Consider the following 17,668-nt stretch of genomic DNA (forward strand, 5'->3'; position numbering starts at 1 on the left):
TCCACATATGGTAACCCTACTCTTATATGAAAAATCTTAACTGTTATTCTCTGAATCAATGTTTACCTGTGATTGAAGTGTGGAATGAAGCAGGCCAGCCTTGTGGAGCTGCCTGCATGCAGACAAGATGGAGCTTAGTCTAACGTGATCAAAACGAGCATCTGGATTATACAGCTCAACAGAGCAAAGCTCCTCGATGCTGACAAGGGAAAGGAAAAATAAACAAAAACATTGATTGCCTGTGGGTGTATCAATATAACATGAAAAAAAGACATCATCCTACAACTGTGCAATGGAAGCTTCATTCACTTTGCATCTCTCACTATGTACTGCATTTGTTCTGATTTTAAATTAGACATTTATGGCTATCAGAGAGCTCTTACCTTTGTGATGTTATTCTTTCCTTTATGCTTAGCTCCAAGGATTCTTTATAGGGAGATTTCATCAAAGCTTTTATGAGCCTCACAGAAACATCTGGGAGATTTTTCATGACTTGTACATCAGCTGTATTAAAGCCTATGTTTGCTGGATCACACACTATTCTCCCAAGAAGTTCTATCAGATTTGCATTAAGCAATTCCTTCTCAAGTAACTAGAAAGAACAAAAGATTAAAATGAAGGTGGAGACATTTTATTCTTAATCCTATTTGTTGACCTATTCAGCTTTCCATGATTTTTCCTGAGCCTGAAATAAGCAAAATATGGCTATTCAATTGTTAATCTTAATCTCTTTCTCTCTAAAATGGCTCATTTTCAATATATTGTAATTACTCTGATTTATAGAAATTAAATGGCCATTTTTAAAGATGCAGGTGCACATCATATGTGTTCATTTTAGTGTTCAAATAACGTGCCAATACTACAGACTTCTACACACATGAAGACTGCTAGTTATGCATCTAAACAAATTATGCAACTGCCAGTTATGCACCTGTAGTCCCAGAAATTGACTTAGTGCCCTTTTTTAAACTCATAAGAAAGTGTAGATATTAAAACTTCAATTTATATTACGTTAAATACACAGAGAGAGAGACAGAGACAGACTTGCATGTTCATTCTTCAAAAAGGAATTTAACAGGAAAAATGCAGAGCACAGTTATTTCTATAGCCATTGTCTCTCTCACGCTATCTGTACTATGATCACTTAGAAAAATTCCTAAATTCAAGAACATAAGACATCCTGTGTGGAATACCATCATCATGGGTGTCATGCTGATGGTGATTCAAGCAACCTGACTGGCAAATATACATGGTATTAATTTCTCTTAATTAGAACTGCATCACTCATTGCAAAATAATCCATGAAGTGAGGGTTTCCTTCAGCTTACTGAAGCAGTAATGTCCAAAGAGCAGGACACTTCCTGGGGCTTAATAACCAGCTAGGATTAATGGCCCAAGGTATTGCAAAGGATGATCCACTCCTCCTAGCTAGTCATGAGTCCCCCACTCTCTCTCAAATCAACAATGCTTAAACAACAACTTTAAATAACAATTGCAACAACTGCAGACGTCACCTTCTACAGACCAATAGCTTCAACACCTACCTTCCAGAAATCCTGTTGGCAGGTCTCCAGGATCATGCTGACAAATGCCATGATTCGGACTATGATTGTGCATTTGCTGTAATTATACTCTTCTCTTTCTTGTGGGCTGAACATATTGCCTTTTGACCCAGTGTCAAAGCATCGCTCTGCTGCAGATATATCATGCAAGACAATAGTTTTAAGGAAGAACTCCACAGCTCTCAGGAATGAAGACCTCATCTTTGTACCTAGAAGGAATTACACCAAATTTAAATATATATGGTGACCCCACAAATCTAAAAATACATTTTATGCTCAGCATAAAGAGAAAGACTGACATAATGAAAATATGGAGGGAAAAAGTCAAAAAAACTTTCCCCCACCAGTGAAAGAATGAGCTTTTTTCTTCAAACCATATTTCAATTACATTGTTAGTATTAACTTTTGGACATGAGGGATAGCTTTTCAGAGAACTAAGCATTCTTAGTGGATGTGTGCATTAGGTATCTGCAAACAAGTCAGGCATATGTAATTATATGGATGTAACTCTAAGTCCACATCTTTGAAAATCTGGCCCTCTAATAACTGCATTTAGTAAAAATCTTATTGTACAGCTTTAATGAAGCTAGGTATCTTGCCCTGACACCCATTTGTAAAATACTGGTCGGTGTGTATCTAATTCCATCATTGCATTTTACTACTACGGAAACATGCTGTTTAGAAATGTCTGAATAATTTAAAAACTTTTATTGGATGCAGACCCAATGGCCTAACGGCTACACAAGATGTTGGTATTCATGTTATCAGAATACAAGTACTGAGCTCCCTAGGTTGGGTGGGACTGAAGCATGAGAAAAACAACAAACTCAAATGACTGGGCTAGCAGTGGAGAGGGAAGGAAGCACCTCACATTGTTAATTGGTAAACTTTAAGTACAGTAAGTGAAGGAGAGCGGTGATGGGCTTTAGAAGGAATCATGCCCAGACCTTCTCACTGGAGGTAGGGTTGCTGCACTGCAGGGCCTTTTAAGGTGGGACACAGTTAAACAAAGTGAGGGGAAAAGAAATCCATGAGGGAAAGAAATTTAAATTAGTGTTTTTATAATGAAACATTTTGCAATGAAACATTTCGATAACACAAAGTAAATAAGGTATTATACTAGCCCGCTGTTACAAAAAAATCCACGAGGCAAGGCAATTGTTGCTGAAACTGATTGTGAACCTGTAAATCAAATCTATTCTTGAAACAAGTGTTATAAGCCGAAGCTAGGAACCCCAGAGTGAGTTTATGTAACGGATAATACTGAACCAGCTGCAGCCAGGATTTACCTACCTAGTATTTCGTTTGGTTTGATCATTCCCTGCTCGATGAATGTATTGTAGCAGTCCAGAGCTGCTAAAAACATATCCATCCACTGCACAACAGCTCGCAAACTAAAGGGTTCCTGCATGTCACACAGTGTTGGCTGAGAAAGGATTCCAGAGAGATTGTCACCATCATTACCTCCCCCTTCAAATTTGTTGATGAGGAAAGAGATTCCTTGTTTTTTTAGAAGATCACCTAGCCACAAAGATGGGGACTGGTTTCCTGATAAAGAAGCATACAGAAATCAATGTTCTTTAGGTAAATACACAGCTGCATTCAGCAAGGTATTATGGACACGGATCAACACTCAAAAACCTATTCCATTAGTTGCTCTTATTTTCTGGAAGAGGAGACAGCCAATATAGAAGTCAGAGATTCCCTTGGCCACACTGCATATGTCAACTGCAAGGAAGACGGTGGCTTAGGCACCACTCCTCTGGCTCTGCATCAGCTGAGGATCCCCTCACAGCTGGCTACAATAATTGTCCAGTATCTAAAGGTGGTCTCTCCATGTCAGAGTTGAGGCACACTGGCTGGAGGAAGCTTGCAAGGTAAAAAATGCACAGTTTTTATATTGAATGAAATACTTGCAGCTTCTCAGTACTTATTTAATACTAAAAGGGGCCTATTTCCAAACACGTTTCATTCAATAAATGAAAACTGACAGTGCACAGAAAATGAGAGCAGAAATGAACAGTTATGTGAAGCAGGAGACTAGAGGTATATGTGATGACCCACAGTACCTGGTAATAAAGGAACAAACTCATAGAAGAGCTCCATGGATTTATGCCGACATTCTGTCTGGGGTCGCCCACATTGTACCAACAGCCACATGACAAGGTCCAACAGACACACTGACTTAGCATTTGGAAATCCTCTGTACAAAAATAATGAATACAAATCAACAAACCTTACTGATATTTGCCCAAAGGCTTTTCTTTGTTTCAAGGAAAAGCCACAACAGCCATCATGTTAATGAAGCCATACTGCTCTATTTGCAAATCTAAATATCCAATGAAGAATTTTGGATGTTCTTTCCATTATCTCATTAAAAGAATTATGGGCAGGGATGAGGGATTGGATGGGTTAAATCATTCACACTACAAATACAAGGTCTTATACAGGTGTAGTCTGGACTTATTTCCCTGATCTGAGCTCCAATTTGATTAGTGGTGGAGATTGAAAAATAAAAGAAAAATGTCAAGACTCAACCATCTCTTTCCTCCCCACTTCAACTCCAGACAAACAAAGCTGAGATTAAACCTCAAATATCTTCTCCTCCCTCCTCCTCCTCTGGAAGAGGGAAATCCAAGACTATTTAATAGTCCTGAGGATCCAGTCTCATTTTTTCCTGCTCTTTCCCATCAGATGCATAATATTTTTGCATAAAAAGGGTTCGATGCAGCTCCCTCTAGAGGCTACCCAACACTGCCCCTAAGATGGTCAGAGTTTACAGTGGGGAAACCAATGCCAGTCTCTTCCCCATCTCCCCATGGAGGTGAGTGAGCTGTTTCAGGAATCAAAGATAGTCCTTGAGTCTCAAACTCCGATCCACCATGTAGCATCATGTGCTATTATTCTAGTCAGTTCAAGGGGCATTTCAGGAGAACGTTTTCAGCACATGTGGGGATGCAGTTACACATTAATGGGAGTCATATGTCTAAGTCCACACCCATCACCCTACATTTTTACAAAAGCTATATGTTACAAACTCAGATGATGTATTTGGAAAGGCAAAATCTCAAACAACTGACCGTGGTATCCGCCGTTTTTCTGCCTTATTTAGGGAAGATGCTTTGTGCTTAATTATGCGCTTTAGATGATCAATGGCATCACAACATTGTTGAACTGTACCTGTTATCAAAGAGAAGGGAAGTGCTCATCAATGAATAAATGCCAATAGTTTGGCCCAGTTAACAAAGAATGGAAAATTCCTGACCCAATAATTTCCTTTCTGCTAGCTGAGTCTCTCAAAATTATATTATGTCTGGGATGCTCCCCTCCACTCTGCAGTTTCTGGAGATGGTTTAAAGTTACAGCACTTCTCACGCTGGACATGCCCCCTTCTCCCACTTGCTGCCAGATAAGTCATTTCTAAGCTGCATAAAATGAATGGCAAGCAATTAGTAACAATAACCTCAATGCCAACTCAATAACTATTTATAACAAGCAAACAGCCTATGTGCTAATGATCTAAATGAAAAGCTTACCCTCAATAGTGAAGCCATCCAGGGTGGGTAGAACTGTGGGAGACGCTGCTGGCAGAAACAAAATTACTATATAAGAAATTTTCCATTCTGCAGCCCAGCTTCTCCCACAATTCTGTTACGTCTGGGGAGCAGTGAGCAGAAGTAGGGAGGAAAAAGAAAAACAGAATGAGATAGGAAGGGAATCCCCCTTATTGAAAATTGCTCAACAGGCATTATTATTGGGCCACCACCTGCTGCACTTTCATGCAGAAGGCAGCTTCTGCAGACAATTTATATAGTGTCTGATAAGGTGTTAGCTAAAGACCAGATAGCCGCTCTCCATATCTCTGAGGTGGAAGCCCTTGACCATTTGGACTACAAGGCTGCCCTGGATCTCGTGCAGCATGCCTGGATTCCTTCTGAACAGAGATGCCAGATGCCTTGTAGGCCTCAACAATGCACAGTCTGATCCATCTGGCAATATATAGCTTGGAAACTCAGTCCTTGGCCACTTTGGATGGATTCTGTACACTTGATGTAAACCTTCAGTGCTCTTCTGATTTCTGAGGTGTGCCAGAAATCAGGCCCTCGACAGAATGAGTGATTAATAATCTACTCTGAAGCATGGAAAAGAGTTCACTTTGGCAAGAAATAATTCCAAAGTTCTCATTACTACTTTGTCATCATGGAACATGCAGTAAAGTTCTTGCATAGATAGAGCTAGCACTCTGACACTCAACAAGCAGACATAATGGAGACCAGAAAACAGGTTTTGATTGAGCGGTAGATTGCCGATATTGAAGTCAGAGGTTCAAATGGTTCAAAAGCTAAGGGAAGACTGCCTGACAACTGGCCTGATCAGTTTGACTGCTCTGAGAAGCCTGGATACGTAGGGGGTTCTCTGCCAAGGAGCCCAAAGACCCTGAGTATAGAACACAACAGATGGATGATACCTGGTGTGCTATGGTACTGGGTAGAAGACACTTTACCCACACCCTTTTGGAGGAAGTCCAAAATAGCCAGAATCCCTGGATCTCTTGGGTCTAACACTGTGCTCCAGGCATCAAATGCTGAACTTGGTCCAGATACAGGAGTAAGCCTTTAACACAGAGGCTCTCCTAGATAATAGCAATGTCTTGATCACTTTGGAGGACAGATTGAGTGTTGTTAATGGTCCTCTTTCAATTGTTAGTTGTAGCCGATCTGGGTCTGGATGGAGAAAATGATCTTAGAAAAAGATGTCTTGTCACAGAGGTAACGGTGGTTCCAGTCTCACCTCTATCAGATTGGAAAACGGGCCCCTTTGGCCATTCGGGAATAAGCATTATTACCTTTGCTGGCTCCAGCTTTATTGTTCAGATCACTTTCTCTAAGAGTTGGAAGGAGGGGAAGGCATATAGCAAACCTTGTGGCCATCTGTGTGACAAGGTATCTAGTCCCATGGAGTTGGGGTCTGTTTCACTGGTGAAGTATTTTGATTGCTTTATATTCCTGAGGTTTGCAAACAAGTTGGCTGAAGGGAGACCAAATATCTGAGAAATCAAGTTGAAGACTTCAGGCACCAATCCAAGTTGTTGACTTTGCGTTTACTGAGCCGGACTGCCTTCTAGTTCATCTCTCCTTTCACATGGATCACTTTTAGGAAGGGAGAAAGCATTCTGCTCATCTCGTTACTTCCATCACTTGTGTGTGTAGCACTGGGCTCCTCGTGCCTCCTAGGTTGTTTATATATGTGATCATGGTAGTGTTGTCTGACTGAACCAGAAAGTGATTCCCCGCTAGGGGCTCTGGAACCTTTGTAGGGCTAGTTTGACCAGTCTGAGCTCCAGGAGACTTTCTCAGATTCCTTGTGTGGTTTTGGGTCCCAACTGTGTTTCCCAACCCTTCAGATTGGTATTGGTTGCAAGAATCAGAGGGTCTGGAAGGCACAATGGGGAGGGCCCTTGCAGACACTCCCTGAGGCTGTCCACTATGTTAGGAAACTGAGCACCTGATCCGTCATGCACCCAAGGGAGTGGTCTCATACTTTCAGGAGGAAGACCTGGAGAATTCAGATGTATCACCTTGCCCTGGGAGTGATTCCTGTGCATGAGACCAAGATGACTGGTAGCTGAAGACACTGAGCTATAGCTGGCCTTTTGCACTCTCATAGTAGTCTCTGGAAACTGAATATAGGTGAAAAACCTCCTTAGGCAATGAATGTACCTTACTACACTGTGTTTTAGACCTTTAGGTGCACGTTTTCATATTTATTTTCTTGTAACCCATTCTAACTTTATTCCTTTTACCTGGCATCACTTAACCTATATCCTGTTGTTAATAAATTTGTCTTAATTTTACTATAAACCAATTCAATGCTGTGCTTAAAGGGAAGGGTGTACTCACCTCAGTGAGTAATAAGCTGTGATGTGCTTTTGAGTCTTTAGAGCCGGGGTGACCAACCTGTGGCTCCGGAGCCACATGCGGCTCTTCAGGAGTTAATATGCGGCTCCTTGTATAGGCACCGACTCCAGGGCTGGAGCTACAGGTGCCACTTTCCAATGTGCCAGGGGGAGGAGGGGTACTCACTGCTCAACCCCTGGCTCTGCCCCCACTCCACCCCTTCCCACGCCCTCCCCTGAGCCTGCTATGCCCTCTCTCCTCCCCCTCCGAGCCTCCTGCGTGCCATGATACAGCTGATCGGGAGGTGCAGGGAAGCACTGATCGGCGGGGCTGCCGGTGGGCAGGAGGTGCTGGGGGGAGCTGATGGGGGACTGGTAATGTATTACTGTGGCTCTTTGGCAATGTACATTGGTAAATTCTGGCTCCTTCTCAGGCTCAGGTTGGCCACCTCTGCTTTAGAAGAACAGACCCTAACATTTCTCTGAAGTGTCTAGGAGAGGGCTGGGCATTACAGGACACATGGTTTTGGGGAAATTTGGGACTGGGAGTATGTTGGGGTCACCTTGCTGTAACAAAAGCTAGTGGAAACCACAGTGAGGCTGCAGACAGTCTGCTGGGGTCAGAGCTGTCTAGTACACAGACATTCAGGTTGTGACCTGCATGCCGGTAGGCTGGTTGTGAGCATCCAAGGCTGGGAGCTACAGCAGGAAAGCAGTATGAGGCAATCTAGAATTAGAAGGCAACCACTCACTGGTCTGGACTGCCTCCGACGCCCATCACACCCTCCTCTGATATTTCTGAGAGGAGCAGGAACAAAAGGAGCGTCTCTGCCTGAAAGCAGGTTTGCATCCCTTCTGAGAGCACTCAGTGAGGGAGAAAGGATTACTTAGATTTTGCAGCATTTTCTGCTATCTTATCTAACTTTTCTCCAAAGAAGAGAGCTCTTGTGATAATTGGAATAGTCACCTTCAGCTAAGCCTGGGAAAGCTGCCTTACACTGGATCCTTCTGGATTTAGACCAGTGCTTACGGTTGTGCTGCCTAAAATGGGGCAGAGGAGCTCAGCTTGGAGACACTGCAGCAGAGGCTTCAGGTGGCTGTGACCACCATGCTGCTCAGACCCTGAACCAAAAAGGAGGAGAGGAGGCTCGGAAGAAGAGAACTGCTCATCACTCCCCAAAATGGCTGAATAACTAATAAATTGGAAGGACAGGAGTAAAATGAACCACCGCTTGACTGCTGCTGCAGAAGCAGAAGATCTGGCGGCAAGCAAGAGAAAAGGGTGTGGCCAGCATGAGCAGTGCTGTGAGTTCAAACCACCTACAGAAACTGCAGCATGAAGGAGAGCAGCCCAGACATAACAGAATTGTGGGAGACTCTAAGCTGCAGAAATGTGTATTTCTATCATGGGATTTCCATGAGGATTACATGCATGATCATGCCTACTAATAATCAGGCTTTGCATTTCTATGATAATTTGCTCAAGGTCACACAGCAAGCCTGTGAAACAGCTGGGAGTCATAGTAGAGGTCACCCATCCTATGACAGGATTAAGTATACCTAGGCCATTCCTGACAGCTTTTTATCTAATCTGTTTTTAAAAACCTCAAAGAATGGAGATTCCACAACCTCCCGAGGTAACCTGCTCCAGTGCTCAATTATCCTTAAAGTTTTCTAAGGTCTTATTTATGTTGTTCCCCTCTGGACTCCAATTCATTAACTTCTTTCTCAAAATTGGACACAGCATTCCAGTTGAGGCCTCACCAATGCCGAATATAGTGGAACAATTACCTCCTATGTCTTACATACAACACTCCTGTTAATATATTCCACAACGACATTTACCTTTTTCACCACACCACCACTCTGTTGGCTCATATTCCATTTGTGATGCACTATAATTAACGCTGCGAGTTTGTCACGGCGGTCACGGATTCCATGACTTTCTGTGACCTCCGTGACTTCTGCAGCGGCCGGTGCGCCTGGCTCAGGGGCAGCACCAGCCGCTGCTGGGGCAGTCTCGGGACCCCAGATCCCCCACCCATCCCCCAGCAGCAAAGTTTGGGTGTGAGAGGAGCAGGGGCACAGGATGGGGTGAGGTGGGCTCTGGGCAGCGCTTACCTGAGGGGCTACCCGGAAGTAGCGACATTCCCCTCGCTCAGCTGCTAGGTGGAGGCGTAGCCAGGCAGCTCTGCGGCAGTGCTCCTGGCAGATGCAGAGCGCTGGCTTTGCAGCTCCCATTGGTTGGGAATCGCGACTAATGGGTGCTGCAGGGGCGGTGCCTGCAGACAGAGGCAGCACACAGACCTGCCTGGCCACGCCTCCACCTAGCAGCTGAACGAGGGGGATGTCGCCGCTTCCGGGAAGCTCTCCAGGTAAGCAATGCCCAGAGCCCGCCTCACCCTGTCCCATACCCCAACCCCCTCCTACACACCAAAAACTCTGCTGCTGCAGGGGGGGAGGCGCAGTGCTAGGTAGGGAGCCTGCCAGCCCCGCCAAACCACCCCCGCCCCCAGCACCAGCGGGGGTCCCGGGCCGCCACCCGTGCCCACCCAGCACCAGTGGGAGTCCTGCGCCACATGCTGCCACCCACAGCCTCCCAGCACCAGCAGGAGGCCTGGGATGTGCACTGCCACCCGCCCTCCCACAAGCAGCTGGGCCGCCCTCCCCAGCACCCTTGGGGCCCCCGGACAGTCCCCCCACAAGTTTTATTCACTGGTATTTTTAGTAAAAGTCATGGACAGGTCACAGGCCGTGAATTTTTGTTTACCGCCTGTTACCTGTTCATGACTTTTACTAAAAATACCTGTCTAAAAAACAGAGCCTTAACTATAACCGCCAGATCATTTTCTGCAGTACTGCCACATAGCTTGTTATTCCCCATTTTATATTTGTATATTTTATATTTCCTCCCTAAGTTTAGTACTTTGTACTTGTTTTTATTAAATTTCATTTTACTGATTTCAGACCAATTCTCCAATTTGTCAAGGATTTGACCAATCCTGTCCTCCAAAGTGCTTTCAACCCTTCCCAGCTTGGTTTCATCCATTAATTTTATAAACACACTCTATACTCCATCATCCAAGTCGCTAATGAGAGTGTTGAATAGTACCAGACCTAAGACATAACCCTGCAGGATTCCACTTGATAGGTCCTCCCAGTATGACAGCAAACCATTGATAACTACTCTTAGTATGTTCTCTCAACCAGTTGTGCAACCACCTTACAGTTATTTCATCTAGGCTACATTTCCTTAGTTTACTTATGAGAATGTCATATAGGACAGTGTCAAAAGCCTTACTGAAGTCCAGATATATTACATCTACTATAAAATCCCCAGTTACTACATAACCTGACTCCCAGGCCTCTGCCACAAAATCGTCTTTCCTACCTCCTGTATACATCATTTAGAGATAATTTCTTTGGCATATATGACCCAACTCACACAACAAAGGAGCTCATTCTTTTCCATATGAACATTCCCGTGGCCACTCCCACTAAAATATCACACCCAAAATTTTTTTCTTTGAAAGAAATAAAGAAAGATTTGTAAACAAGGTTTTGGTTTTACATTTTAACCATTATTAGTTGACAAAGGGCTACTGGAAAAAAGGCAAGTAAATATAATAATATAGGTTATTATTTAATATTGGGGAAGAGGTCATGAACTATTCACACAATTTCCATTCCCAGAACCAAATGGGGGAGCATAAAAGGGCTTGTTGCTGCTGCTAAGTAGGTGGAGCCCTCTCCATCAATGCAGAAAAATATGTTTAAGCTCCATATTTGTTACAAAATAGCCTTTAAACTCTAAAAACCATTGGGCTCCATTTTTACTTTGTGTAACTGTGGGAGTAGGAGACATAGATCAGAAGCATCACTCAGCTTTTTGAAGTTTTGCTGTAAAACATCTGTAAAACTCAGCTTTATTTTACATACAGATATAAAAATCCCACACATTTAAGAAATTTGCACAGAAATGTCAGTAAGTCAGAAACCCAATTTAATGAGGAGCACTGAGAACGGAAAATAATTGATCCTCTGGTAAGAAGGGAACTGCACTGTAGTTTACCTACAACTTCGAAGTCATGGTTTGGCTTACTTAAGATTGTTTCATTAGCCATCTAAAAGGATGAGAGACAGGATGGTTTATTCGTTCCATTTCACAATAAATCAGTTTCAACTCACCTAGTGACTTCTCATCTGTATGGGTCAAGGCCAGACTTTCCAAATACACAACCAATACTTCAAACACAAATTGCTCTACTAGAGAATTTTCTTCCCTATAAAATGATGAACAGAGCAAATATGCTAAGAAACATGAATAGGAGTAGCAATAGACACGTGAATATGAAACTCAAATATGAAATTTAGAAATAAGTTAAACAAGATAGTGCCACATTTCAAATCAACAAAGAAATAGCCTATGCTTCTTAACTCAAACTGCAAAAATATTTTAGACCATTATCAGCAAAAGAGAAAAATTACCTAGCCATCATTAAAAGTGGTACTTTAAAAAAAAAAAAAAAAACCACACTTAAATATTAACAACTTATTCTTATCTGGCTTTGGGATGGAAATTCACCACCTCAGCCTCACTGCTCTCCATGCACCATAGAACCCAAATATTTAGGCTCTCTGTGAGTGAAGTGAATTTCACCCACAATATATAGTCTTAAGAGGTCCATTGATACAGCTTCTTTACATATTAATGGTCAGCATCAAGCAACATCAGTGTAAGTGGATAAAAACCTGGGTTCTCGTCTCAAAATGTCTCTCTCCTCTAGTATATTAACATTGTTTATTTTACTCTAGCTTAGCTACTGTTCAAGTTTTCGGCTCACCTAAATTCTCTATAGATGTTGTTAAAAGCAAGCGCTGCTCCCAGCCTCTTCAAAGCATTAGGGTGAAGCGCAAGGCTGTACAGTCGCTTGAAGAGTGACTTGGTGTTCACTGGACTTTTCTCCTGTTGTTGCGGCGTTGTCTGCTTAATGGACCATTTCATAAATTCTCTAACACACTGACCACAGAAGTCTCTCAAAGAGCTGTCAACAGGATCCACTATCCCATCCTGAAATTAAGGGCAGACTGTTTCATTACAAGAAGTATAAGCTTCAAGGCTAGCATTGCTGTGGTTTTCTACTTCATACAAAAGTAGGTTTCTCCCTCCCCGTCACAGGCCTACTTTCACTCTAGTGCCCAGATGAAAGGAGTCAACACCTGCAATATGTGAGAGACAGAATAATGTAATGTATAAAGCGAAGAACTGGACAGAACAAATGTCTGGGGAAAAAACTCCAACAATCTTCCAAGGTAGAGGGAAAAATCTATGCCACTTGTTAGACTCTGTCTTATATTAAGAGCAGCAAAGAGTCCTGTGGCACCTTATAGAGGACTTTTTGCTGCTTTTACAGATCCAGACTAACACGGCTACCCCTTTGATACTCTTATATTAAGGTTTATGTATTTATTAAGAAGTGCTCAGATACTATGGTAACAGGCATCTGATAAGAACCTAGAAAAATTAGATTAGACAGTCAGAACAAGGTTCTAAACTTGGTGCTGTCAGAGGCTTGCTGTATGACTTTGGGCAAGTTAACTTCCAAGCCTCAGTCTTCCCATCTTTAAAAAGGGGACAATATTTATCAGAGACATCTCATAGGGGAGATGAGGTCTATTCAATTAATGTTTGTGAAGGGATTTGAGAACTTCAGATATAAGTGTTAAATATCATGTATTATTCCAACGGACATAAATATAAGAATAAGCATAAAGAAAAAATAATTCACAGTATAAATGGCTCAAAAAATAAATAAATAAAAGGTTTGCGCACGGGGGTGGGGGGCGGGGAGGAGAAAATTGGTGCATGTGAGTAAGCTTTTAGATTAAAAGTAAAATTCCTTACTGAAGTCATCCAGACACAATATCCCTTGCCCAGTCTAAAAACTGACTTCCTGCATTAAGGCAGTACTTCACAGATCATTTACAAAGGGAAAGGAGGTTGGTCCCCTTTTTTATCTTTACAATATATAAAGGCATCTGGAATTTTGTTTGTTTGGGGCGAAAATAACTAAGATTTTTTTTCTGCTTGTAGTTTCTATTTGAAATTCAGAGTCTTGTCTACCCATTTCCCCCCTGGAAGTTTAAGTTTATGAACAACTGGAGAACTAGTACAATGACATCACAGTATTAATGAAGTGTATCTTACGAGCCAAATGGAAAAAGAATATTTAACCTGACTATTTCTGGGTGGTATTTTTGTTTAATACCTATTTCAGCTGAATACCCAACAAATGGGAGAAAAAGTTCTTTTGGTTAACAATTCCATTCACCTGACCACTGTGATAACTTTTAATTGATCAGTATGGTGCAAAAAGTAATTAAACTTCTGCCTGAATAACAGCTGCAGAAAACTTTCACAGTCTCTACAAAATGGTATTTTAGTACTTTCTTGTACACACTGATCACGAAAAGGATAGCTAGGATCTTTCCAAGATTCACAATATGCTTGCTAATTTTCAAGATACTTGACTTATTTAGAAATTGTCAAGTGCAAAAAAAGATGAAGGATTCACAGGAGTATAAAGCCCAACATAAAAGTAAGTACACCTCTACCCCAATATAACGCTGTCCTCGGGAGTCAAAAAAATCTTACCGCGTTATAGGTGAAACCGACTTATATCAAACTTGCTTTGATCTGCCGGAGCGTGCAGCCCTGCCCCCCCGGAGCACTGCTTTACTGTTATATCCGAATTCTTGTTTTTTCAGATTGCGTTATATTGGGGTAGAGGTGTAATAATGAATAAAGATGGCCTACGGAAGAAAGTAATAAATTGGATTTCTTTTTACATGTAAAATGTGTATATTCGTTGTTAGAGTTCCTTTAGCAGATCATACTTTACTTTTTAAAAGACATCACACAAGAATAATAAATAAAACAATAACAATAATAATAAAAGAGAAACCAACTTCCTACCAGAATAGCTTCCAGCAATGCTACTGTGTCCTGACTTTCAAATTTTTTGTTGTTGGTGAACCAGTGAATCAATTCCATGACTAGAAGCTCATACAACTGCCTTGTTACCTGAAGAGATGAAAACCACCACCCACTAGGTTAAAATATATATTTATATTCTAGTTTGTTTTCATTTGACAATGAAAAAAACAACATTTAAAAAAAAGAGGAGTCTGTAAAGTGAATGAGTGAAAAGCCAATAACTTCATAATTATAGGTCCACATATCCAACAGCAAGGATAAAAGCAGCATGAGACTTGGAATCATCTAGACTCTGTTTTCCCTTTTCAGGTCCTCAAAGCTAAGAGCTCACCAAGCTCACTCTCACTCACATAGTGACATCACACACCACAATCTTCTGGTTAACACTGGTGCATACAACCAGCCTTTGAAAGGAAGGCAGGTAGTTAGAGCAGTTTATCTGGTTTTTAAACCATACTCAGTTTTGGGGTTTTTTTAGCATCTTTTTACCCTTACTATTTAACATGTTGTTGGATTTTAACACTCTTACTTGAATGTCAAATATTACCAAATATTGACATCTTGACAGAAAAGAGCATTTAAAGAACTTAAATGTGCCAAATTCAACCTTGATGTAATTAATGTAGATCTATGTCTGCAAAGAGGGTTTTACTTCAGTTGGTATAGTCATTTCCTACATATTTTTCAAAATGCAAATTCTATTTGATCTCAAAATAGAGAAAACGTCACCCAGACTGAGGACGCCATATGGGCCCCATGCACACTAACTTCAGACTTGCATAGCTGTAATTGGGCACATCACCACTGACTTCAATGCAGCTGTACACACATTTACACCAGCAATTAGTTAGACTTGATGTCTAATCTTTTTATTTTGGTGCACTGGAAGAGAAACTCAGCTGGTGGGTCTGAAGACATAATTCCTTTATAGGATGAAACATTTCAGAATCTGAAAAACCTTATATGTTCAGTTATTTTAAATCTCTGTGTGACTCAGCTTCCCCATCTGTAAAAATGAGGATGATAATACCTTCCTACAAAGGATGTGAGGGTTAATATGCTTTGAGATCTTTGGCTGGAAGATGTTATAGAAGCATACAGACTTATGTATATCACCACCGCCAGATACCAAATATCACAAATTGTGCCTCATGTATTTTTTCTTTGGAGCATGGCAGCTGTACATTAACTCTGTATTTGGAATGATTAATTCACCTCTCCCAAAATTAACTTATTTTGCTATAGAAATCAAGAACTCATACTTTGGAAAAAACTCTTAGAATGAATCAGAGAAGACTGTTCCTTTAATTATACTCCTGTGAATTAATCTGTATTGCAGTCCATCACTGGACTTTTCTAGGAGGCTTCTGTCTTCCACTTTGGAAGCTTGGGGAATAAGGATCTCAGTAAACAAAAGTATTTATTAAATAAATAAATAAATAAATAAAGCAGCATGTGCCATAATATTTTATATCATGTAGTAAATGTATTCCAAAGTTTAGATGCTTTTAACTAAGCTAAAAAGGAATTTTCTAAGATATAACAGTACAAAGTGTGAGCTTCAGTAGGAGGCACAAACAAATAAATGTATTTACCTGGTCTACATCGCAGGCAAGCCGAAGCAGTACAGGAAACATTCGTTTATACAGCTGATACATGGGTGGGGAACCTGTAGGTCCATCTGGCATTTGAGATGCTTTCCCCAACATGTACATAACTATGCTATGCAAGAGCTCACATGCTGCAACCTGCAATAAAGGTTTGATCAGCCTTTTTTGTTACGTACCAGTTACTTACACAAGCAAGGAATGGGGGCACAGGAAATTATTGTCACTAATAAATGCTAATGAACTGGTTTTGATCCATACTGCATCCTCATACTAGCAACAAATATTGCACTAAGAAGTACTTCAATACTGTGCTCACAAAGTAATTCAGATACTAATCCAGTTTTTAATAGCAAGTTATTGCCTCCCATTTCATTGTGCACAATTGGGGTTTTTTGGATGTTTTTGTAAAAGATACATTCTAAGAATTATTTTGGGGAAGTTCTACGGCCTGTGTGTTATACAGGAGGCCAGGCTAAATTTATCACAACGGTCCCTTCTGGCCTTGGAATTTATGACCTGGAGAAAACACATTACTGAAAACCATTCATAGCCATGCATTGCTGGATTCCTACTGGCCTTGTCTTTCTTTGAAAAACATGATCCCAACCCAGCAAAGAACTTAAGCATGTCCTTAATTACTTTCCTGCATCGGGGCCAAGAAAGAGGGAAAAAATACAAGCTTGCATACTATGCCAGGGAAGGAGGCCAGATAACACAAAAGAAAGCCATCTTAAACCCTCATTTTCACTACAAGTTTAACCATGGAAGCACATGGCTGTACAGTACAGTTCAAAGGATCTATGTTCTATAACTTCTTAGTTTGTAGCGTGGAGAGCAACACGATTATAGAGCTGCATCAAGGATCCATGTTACAGTCTAGGATTTAGTCAAAAACAGAAGTGTCTTCACAAAGAAAGTAGATCTTTTACAAGCATTAGCTGACAATTATTTAATAATGAAAACAAACACAAAAAATGGCAATACTTTAGTTTGCCTGTCGCTAGCAGATAGAGCTAATTCAGTCACACGAGGCAAGAACAAATCCAGGTAGATGACTGGCTTCATGTCTGCAAAGGGTACAGCAAAGCTCAGGTGCTTCTCAGTGTCCCAGGACACAAATTTCTTCATCATCTCTTCTGCAGAAGCAGCTAGTATAATAGGAAGAAAGCAAAACAAAAATAATCTTTATGCTATGCAATTAACCAGATAATAAAATCAAACACAAGTCATAAAGAACTGAGATTTTCAGGCACTTTGATAGAGTTGTTTGACTAACCCCTCCAACTTCAAACAAGGGGTGCATCACAATACCTAGCTAATCAAGGTACTTGTCAGAATAGTGGTGGTCTCACTTTCAAAGAAAAACAGCTCCACTGTCACTTGGAGAAAGAGTAATTGCTGTCAACTTTTCACAAGACAGCATTACTATCCAACTCCAACAGAGGTAATTTCAGAGTAGTTTATAAATTTGGAACATATTGGAGCATGCTTGTTTCAGACCACTTCTCTCAAAAGTCCAATATGGATTTTTTTGGTCTGCTACTGTTACAAGCAACACTTAGAGGTGGGATTCTACAAATGGATCCAGACAGGCAGACCCTTG

At 41.2% G+C, this 17,668-nt stretch overlaps 1 protein-coding gene across 1 annotated transcript in view; it reads right to left on the reverse strand.

Annotated features, from left to right (window-relative positions):
• The window catches only part of PRKDC (protein kinase, DNA-activated, catalytic subunit), a 144,685-nt gene that overhangs the window by 91,253 nt on the left and 35,764 nt on the right, over positions 1-17,668 (reverse strand). Inside the window, exons 24-34 of the mRNA XM_026659498.2 lie at positions 17,050-17,213; positions 16,051-16,203; positions 14,435-14,542; positions 12,303-12,529; positions 11,647-11,741; positions 4,643-4,742; positions 3,632-3,765; positions 2,856-3,110; positions 1,545-1,771; positions 384-592; positions 67-199 (exon numbers count right to left, since the gene is read on the reverse strand). Of these exons, the coding sequence (XP_026515283.1) occupies positions 67-199; positions 384-592; positions 1,545-1,771; positions 2,856-3,110; positions 3,632-3,765; positions 4,643-4,742; positions 11,647-11,741; positions 12,303-12,529; positions 14,435-14,542; positions 16,051-16,203; positions 17,050-17,213 (1,805 nt within the window). The remainder of the gene's footprint in view (positions 1-66; positions 200-383; positions 593-1,544; positions 1,772-2,855; positions 3,111-3,631; positions 3,766-4,642; positions 4,743-11,646; positions 11,742-12,302; positions 12,530-14,434; positions 14,543-16,050; positions 16,204-17,049; positions 17,214-17,668) is intronic.

This window comes from Terrapene carolina, unplaced genomic scaffold, assembly GCF_002925995.2.
Source record: "Terrapene carolina triunguis isolate 2854851 unplaced genomic scaffold, T_m_triunguis-2.0 Scaffold58, whole genome shotgun sequence".
NCBI classification, from domain to species: Eukaryota; Metazoa; Chordata; order Testudines; family Emydidae; genus Terrapene; species Terrapene triunguis.